The sequence below is a fragment of the Dermochelys coriacea genome, chromosome 19, assembly GCF_009764565.3.
Source record: "Dermochelys coriacea isolate rDerCor1 chromosome 19, rDerCor1.pri.v4, whole genome shotgun sequence".
In the NCBI taxonomy this organism is placed as follows: domain Eukaryota; kingdom Metazoa; phylum Chordata; order Testudines; family Dermochelyidae; genus Dermochelys; species Dermochelys coriacea.
In genome coordinates this window covers 15,975,281-15,983,821 of record NC_050086.2, presented here as the reverse complement: position 1 = coordinate 15,983,821, position 8,541 = coordinate 15,975,281, and the positions used below count along the sequence as shown (strand labels likewise).

The 8,541-nt window shown below is 44.4% G+C and overlaps 1 protein-coding gene across 4 annotated transcripts in view; it reads right to left on the bottom strand.

Moving 5' to 3' along the window:
• Positions 1 to 1,609: 1,609 nt before the first annotated feature.
• Positions 1,610 to 8,541, bottom strand: part of ZCCHC17 (zinc finger CCHC-type containing 17) — a 37,865-nt gene continuing 30,933 nt past the window's right edge. For all 4 annotated transcript variants that reach the window (XM_038377509.2, XM_043506204.1, XM_038377504.2 and 1 more), the window contains exon 8: positions 1,610 to 3,007. In XM_038377509.2, coding sequence (XP_038233437.1) covers positions 2,825 to 3,007 — 183 coding nt within the window. In that variant the 3' untranslated portion in view covers positions 1,610 to 2,824. The remainder of the gene's footprint in view (positions 3,008 to 8,541) is intronic.

Genomic DNA, 8,541 nt, shown 5'->3' with positions numbered 1-8,541 from the left:
AGCGGTCCCCCTGCAATGGATTAGTATCTGCAGTGAAAGCACGGGTCACAATCTAGCCTGGTTTTCTCAGGGCTGTTACATTTTTTGCACCAGCAATTTTACTGGGAGTAGTTGTTCAGAGTATAATTTACACACACACACACACACACACACACACACACACACACACCCCTTTCCACATAACCAAATCCTTACACCACAACTTCAGCAGAGAATGCTGCTGTGTAGCATAAGCATGATACTGCGCACATGAGCAGAGGGGAAGATGGGAAATCAAAAATTAGGAGAAAGGGATGCTCAGCTAGATCTGTCACACTGAGGTTTGGGAAATGAGTTTTCGATAACCAAGGAGTCCTGCTTTGGGACTTTTCAGAGAAGTCTGATTTTGAACTGAAAATGCAGGTGAAGCATATCACACCACGCCACCAGTGCTTGAAGACCTTATAAGTGGCAGAAAGGTTTTATCTTCCCCGACTTCGCTGAAGAACACATGTGGAATGCGAGCTCTCTCGATAGCCTGCCCTTTCAATCTAGGGCTGAATTTTTAAGCCTTGTCTACCTTGAGGAAATTCAAACTGGTGCTGCAAATGCACTAAAATTTATCTTGTAGTAGTGGCTAGGGGCCTGATCAGGGCCCCCATTGTACTCTGCACTGTACAAACAAAAGGTTTTGCAGGGTTTCCACTCATGTAGCTTACTTCAGTACGTTACTGGTTTAGCTGTACTGCTGGAAGCCCTGCTTTGCATCAGTTCAGTGCAGTCACATTAGAGTTGGCATATCCTTTTACAATGCAGTGAATTTCCTCAGTGCACCCAGGGCTTTCCCCGAGAGGTTTTCTCCCTAGTGAGCTAAACAGATGTATCAGAGTTTTAAATGAGACTAAGAATCACTTATCTTCTCAATTAGGAACCACCCTTGTTGTCAGGGATGTCATTCTCTGGCCTACGTCATGCAGGAGGCTAGACTAGATGATCATAATATTTTCTGACTTGAATCTGTCTAGTTCTTCAGTTGTCAAGACACTTTCAGACTTGCTCTCGCTCTGTACATCAGACTAGCAAGACAGTACAAAAACACCTTTTTTCCTTGTCAGGTCAGTTGACCAGTCTGGGGCTGCAGCATTTTAACGAAAGGTGGTATTTGAAATTAATGCAAACCCCCTATGGGGACAACCCTTAGTTCAGTTTAACGGTGGTCAACAGAGGTTTATCTTACACTGATTTGAAATACACTACTCTGAAATAAGCCACCTGTAAACCATTGCAACTTGTGTGTTTAGACAATGCCTTTGTTTTGCTGCCCCAGACAAATGACTATAGCTACACTAGGAACACTTTACTGGTATAGGAACAGTGTTACACTAGATCAGCAAAGAGCTCCTATTGCAGACACAGCTCTACTGACAAAGCTGAGCTTTTGCTGGTATGGTAAGGCCTCCACAGGGGACACAAGCTACAGCGGTAAAAGTGAGGTTTTGCTGGTATAACTATGGCACAGCTCTGTCAAGCAAAAATCACCCCCAACTGACATAGGTATGCCAGCAGAGTCTGTAGTGTAGACACAACAAAAAAAAAAAAAAGAGTCAATCAAAACAGCATCAGAAGAATGTAATTTAGCATTTCAGAGGTTTATTTTTCATAATTTACACAGCTAGCAATATTGACAAAGCTAATGTTCACCTTAAGTGTCTCCATAACATAATTTAGCTGATTTGTTACCAACCCTCTGCCACTGCTAGCAGGCAGAATGGACAAGACTGAGGGGTTGTCTACACACAAAAGTTGTTCTGCTTTTATTATCCAGTGTAGTTAAAGCAATACAAGCCCTCTACTGTGGATGTACTTTCTTATAAAGATGCCTTATATTGGTACAGCCATTCCTGCATGGCAGGGGAATAAGCTGTATCAGGTATAAGGACCAGAGGCGCCAACTTTGTGATTTCCCCGGGGGTGCTGGACCCTTGCTCTGCCCTCACCCCACACTGCCTCTTCCCACCCCGTTCCAGCCCCTCACCCCAGCACCTCCTGCACACCACTGAACAGCTGATCACGTCGGCTGGGAGGGAGGGGAAGGAGCTGATCTGTGGGACTGCCGATGCGTGCTGAGCACCCACTATTATTTTTTTCCCCTGGCTGCTCCAGCCCCAGAGCACCCATGCAGTCAGCACCTATGATAAAGGACATAACTGAGTTCACACTAGGAGCTGTACCAGTATAACTCTATTTGTAACAAATCACACCCCTAGCCACATAGTTGCATGGATACAAAAACGGTGCATAGAGCAGAACTGAATTGCAGAGGGGTGATAACTGTAACAATTAGCAGGGAGGCAGTGCCCATGACTAGACAATCAGCTGACAGGGTGTGTGAGTGGCTCCCTCTGATGTTTTGCAGGGACCAAACCTGAGTGGCACAGCTGTCACCCTTTGACAGGCACTGGATACGCTGCTGCTGTCCTGCACGCTCCTTGCTGTTTCAAAGGAACTCACTGCAGCCCTGGCAGCTCACTCAGAGGAACGTGAAGCTTTACAGGATGGGAGAGTCACTGATGAATGGGTGTAATTAATCTATTTTGGCAGGCAGAACCATTGGCCTCTCAGCAGGAGAATGGCAGCCTGTGTAACTTTATAGTGGATAATTAATTTCAGAGTCAACATCTTTAACATCAATGGCTGAATGCTGCTTTAAGAAGGAAGCTCTTCATCCCTGAAACAAGCGTGTAGTGATTTAACTCTACTCTCTCTGGAGAGTTTATTCTAGAAGGCTAGAGCAGGCAGGCAGGCAGATGACAACACCAGTGCCCCTTTCTAGCTCCTCTCCTTCTCATTCTTTGTGCTTTTTCTTGTGCTTCTTTTTCTTCTTCTTCTTCTGAGGCTTACTAGCTTTCTCCGAATGCTTGGCCCTCTTGCTGGCTGGCTGAGCCCCATCACTGTCCAAATCGGAGCTGTCTGAATTGTCGGACTCTGATGACTTCTTGCTCTTGTGTTTCTTTTTCTTCTTCTTTTCCTGTTGGCAAGAAGGAGACAAAGCCACACCGGTTGCAAAGTGCTCACCTCTGCTCACTGGTTAAGGCAGCGAGCTGCTTTTCAGAACGAGAATGGTCAAGTCATTTCTTAACATACCCCCTTGTGCTGGAAGAACATGATGGGCTGCTGGTCCAGCTACGCAGCAGTTAAATAATTCTGACATGTCAAACAATATCAGCGAACTGGGGCTAGGGTTACCATAGTGGGGGCTGTTTGATAAAGCACAAACCTCAATCCTTCAAACTGTTACTCGTGTAAGTAATCCCTTCTCACGTGCCTAGTCCCTCTGAAGTCAGAGACTATTCAAATACAGATGGCTCACTTGGGTAGTAGTTGGCAAGATCAGGCCCTTGTTTATTCATAAAGTGGGTTTCTAAACTAGCGGTCTAAAACCAGTTTCTGTATCTCCCCTCCCGCACACTCAAAAACGTGAAAGTAACTGAATCCCTTAAGCTTGGCAGGGAACCCTTGGGGACCGTTCTCTACAGCAGCAATTCTCAAAAAGGGTTCTGTGACCTGCAGTGGGCCATGAACAGGTTTCAGGAGGTCTGCCAAGCAGGGCCAACATTAGACTCACTGGAGCCCCAGCATCTGAGCAACTGAGCTTTGCAGACGCCCTGTGGTGTGGGGCCACAGGCAACTGCCCTGCTTGCTACCCCCTAACACCGGCTCTGGCTTTTATATTCAGAAAAACAGTTGCTGTGGCACAGGTGGGCCATAGAGTTTTTACAGCATGGGGGGGGGGCCGCACAGGGGATGGACGGAAAGAAAAGGATTGAGAACTCCTGGATTAGAGCACTGGTGAGTGAGGGTACACGGAGCCTAGAGGAATATGAAAGGTACAAAAATAGAAAGAGGGGCATCGATCAGAATTGCTGAAGGTGGTACAAAGGGGCATAGTTAGGAGCAAGCATCAATGGAGCTGATACAGACTGGTGCCCCATTAGTGTATGCCGAATGGAAGCATCATTTGAAAAGAAATAGTCTCTTGCTTTTATGGCTGTGACGATAACCTCCTGAATGTGACTTACTGCTGTGCTGTTCTAGCTCTTAATATTTCCTCCTGTTTCACCTGCCTCCAGCTCCTGCATCCAATTTTGACGATCTTCTCAATTCTTGCCAATTAATCTGCTAGGAGTTTGCTTATAAAAGTCATCCACAGTATATGTTTCCTACCTTTCTACTGATGATGGCGGCCACTTAAGTATGCTACAGAGCCACAATGCCTTTCTATGAAAGGCAAGGACAAACACACAACCTCACCAAAGGTGCAATCCTAACTGTCACTCATAGCTACTCAAAGCAAAACCTCATTTCAGTGGACCCATCCAACACACACTTTATTAGGCATGAAGCAACTTAGGATAACCTACCCTCCCATTTTTACAGCCAGACCTCTAAAGCCGAGAACTTGGCAGGATTCAAAAAAGGATTGGACATTGACATGGAGAACAAGAATAGCCAGTGTTGCTATAATTAATATTCTTAAAGAGAGCTAGGAAAAGGATCTAAACTCTCATGTTTTGAGACATAAAACAATCACTGGCTACTAAGTCCAGGTTACCCCATAACTGGCAGAGCAGGATTTCTTCCCCTGAAGCAATCAGACAGAGGATACTGAACTGAGCAGACAGCTGGTATGATCCAGTAAGGCAATTCTTATGCTTAATTGGATGAAGAAACTTTAATGACAGGTTTATCTCATGGGGAATCCTGTTAGGGAGGGCAAGGGAGTGCATTCATATTGATTTAATTTAGTCATAAGGTGAAGAAGTAAGGCTAATATTGACAATCAAGCATGCCTATGCCCTAACATCAGCAAAAGATACCTCGGCTGAAATAAGCAGTAAATAAAAGCAACTGAAGCCAAATAGTGCGTTTATAAGGACACTTGATCACAGCAGGGAATAAATCAGAAATTTTACTTTGTTTAATAACACATGACTCAGCTCAGCCAGACATACTACGGTCCTGCTATTGTTGTTAAAACAAGGAGAACAAAAATGGAAGGTTTATACAGCTGTTCCAGCCTGCTGGAGAACAGTTCTTGAAGTCACTTTATATTGTATAATGAATGGACTGTTAGAACAAGTTTAAAAAGCATCAAAGAATAGGAGTCACCATCTGAATGGTCCACATCAGCACCTCCAAGAAAAGGAACCAGGTTGGGCCACATGGGATAGGATAAAACAGCCTGTTTTCCACAACACATTGCTGCCCAAAAGCCAAAGATGCCTAGAAAGAAGACTGAGGTCCTAGGCCGGCCACCTGGGAGTCCTCCTAGTGACTCCAATTAAAGTACATACTTTGGATAGGCACCTTTAACTGTGTCCTATTTTCCAGCAATTCAGGTTGCCTGCTAGTTCATCGGAAAGAGACTATAATCCTGTCTGTCCTTCACTCCACCTATGTTTGCAGCATTAACTCCTGCTGTGAATAATAACTGAGCTAAAGGCTGGTGGCCAAGTAATACAGACTTTCTCTTGGGTGACTACCCAAATCACTCAATGACCACCTCTTGAAACAAAGTACCTAATGAGTGAGGAAGCATACATGCTTGTGTATGTGCTCTATAGACTGACAGAGTTAGTGTGTATATCTTTATTTTGGAACAGGTTCCAATTAAGATTGTGGTAAAGCAGCTTTAAAACTGAAGATGTTACTGTTAACTACATGTACCGTTAACTATAGAACTGTACATGCGTTTACCCTAGTTAATGGTTTCATACTGCTTTTCAAGTTCTAGGTGTATATAGATATAAAGTGAGACCAAGCGTTCAAATTTTTTGTACTGCTCTCAGTCTATTCAGTCTGTCATAACGTAGGAGTTTATTTTAGGTAGTTAGGAGTGTTTATCTGATCCCGAGAATCATTCACTGGAAAGTGGGCAACAAGAGCTGACTACTACGTATCAGGAAGGAAACCTTGATGAACTGGAATGTAAATAATTGACCAAATTGTCTTGTGATCTAGCCTTGGTTTTTGTTTTTTCTGTTGTGTTGGCAACATCAAAATCCATAACTAACTGGCAAGTGAGGATGAGGGACTGAGTCAAAAATCTAAACAAAGTCGCTTTCCAAGCCAGTAATTGAGTACAAGTGCTATTCTCTATTCTGTGTACTTTGATTTTGAAAACCTAAATATTTACATCAACCAATGTTCTAATTTATGCAACCAAATCACAGTCCAATACAATTTTTGCCTTCTATCCTATACGATTAGTTGCTAGTGTTAATTAAGGATATTTAATAAATTCTATAAATCTACTTTGAAATCATTTTTGTTTAGTTAAGCAATTGAAATTAAAAGAACTCTAAGGGTATGTCTACACTACCCACCAGATCGGCAAGCAGCGATCGATCCCGCGGGGGCCGGTCGATTTATCATGTCTAGTTTAGAAGCGATAAATCTTTCCCTGAGCGCTCTCTCCTCGACTCCTGTACTCCAGCGCTGCAAGAGGCGCAGGCAGAGTTGACGGGGGAGCGGCAGCAGTCGATTCACCGCGGCGAAGACACCACGGTAAGTCGATCTAATTACGTCGGCTTCAGCTACGCATTTCATGTAGCTGAAGTTGTGTAACTTAAATCAATTACCCCCCAGACCAGGGCTAAGAAACGTGATGGGGTAATGAGTTAAGCAGTTGCTTAACAAAGGTTTTCTTTATACTCTGTCTTTCTTACAATAGCTCTGAAAGGTATTGCTACCAGTGGGTGAGATTAAACAGGAAATTGTAAGTTCAGAAGGGGCCATCTGTCTTGACCCCCTTTTGGGGCAGTGTGAGCAAATGCCCAGATGTCTTGGAGTGTTGAGCTTTCCCCAGTTCAATCAGCCTGCTTTTGCGTACCTAACACTTCTACAGAATTAGAGCATTTTTAAACAAAATTTCCAATTAAGCGCGACATTGCACCTGTGTATTCTAGGAAGTGGTTAATGAAACACCCAGATGACCAGTTTTTCCTTAAGAATGTGATGCTACCTATCCAGTCCATTTGCTCTTGTGAGGCTAGAGCACAATGTGGGACCACATCCCACATTCTAGGCCAACCAGCACCACTAACTGGCTTTAATAATACTTCGCAATCCTGATATGCTTTACCAACATCAATTTGTAGAGCCCTGCATGGATACAAATTTATACTCTCAGATGTGGATATCCGTGGATATAAATTGGTATCTGTGGAACTGCAGGGCTCTCCTAGGAACCGCAGCAGTGAAAGGAGCAGAGCGTGGGGCCGCCTTTTCCAGTAGCCAATGCCCCATGCCAGCAGCTCCTCTGGTGTGGCTGTACCGGCCCCAGTCCTGCCCATTGGGGCGGGCACCAGGTTCACCGTCAATTTATGTTCTAGTGGCGCACACGCCCCCATAGATGCGGACAGTTGCATGGAAGGGACCAGGGCAGGGCCAGGGAAACTACAGCTATGCCACAGGAGAGGGAGCCCCTGGGAGAGACAGCCCCACATTCTTCCTCTTTCACTGCTGCAGTTCCTGGGAGAGCCCTGGGGTTCCATGGATACAGATTTGCATCCATGGGTATAAATTTGTATCTGCACAGGGCTCTATCAATTTGGCTCACAGCTTTGTGCTCACAATAGACAATGCTGACCTTTAATAATAATTCCTAGCTCTTCTACATGGTTTTCCATCAGCAGATCTCAATGCACTTTACAAAATGAGGTTAGCATCATTTTATAACCATTGTTTACAGATGGGGAAACTGAGGCAGAGAGGAAGTGACTTGCCGTAGGTCATCCAGCATGCCAATGGCAGGGCTGGGAATAGAACCCAAGTCAGAGTTCGGTACTCTTATCCACAAAACTCTCAGGAATGGATTATCGTGCACTAGGGGCTGTTTTACGGTTTTCATATAGTTCAAGGTTGAAAAGGGGGTGGGGAGAGGAATGGAGGTTTCCCGGGCAGAAGGGGTGCCAAGCATACAAACCAGGCTTGTGAAATTAAACCATTGCCTGGAAAAAATATTTGTGCCAACTGAAAAGGGTTAAGAACAACTTCAAAGATCAACTACAAACTCCATCACTCCCAGATAACAGGAAATGCAGCCAATATAAGGTTTACACTGTGCCATAGTCAGATATTTGAATGTCATTTATTTGCTGTGGGACTGTTGCACTAGTAAGCATGAGCTCACTCTTCACTGTGCCTGCTTCTGAGAGGGTCTTCTGACCTTCCCTCCCCCGGACACTAACAATATATACACTAACAATGAGTGTACTGTATCAGGATTTTTCCCAACTGTAACTTGTCTCTGCCCCAACTCTCTTCTCCCCCACCCTCCCTTTGTTCGTTGTCACCCCTTGCTATGTGCATCTCATTTAGACTGAAGTCATCCAGCCACTGTAATGCTCTATTAACTGACAGTGTAAGCAGTGCACAGAGAACACAAACACTTCTGAGCATGTATGCTCTATTAACAAGTATTAAATCAACAACGGGGTTAAAAAACAAGTTACTGTCCAGTGGTTAAAGCATGACAGGGCTGGCATAAAAGGAAATATG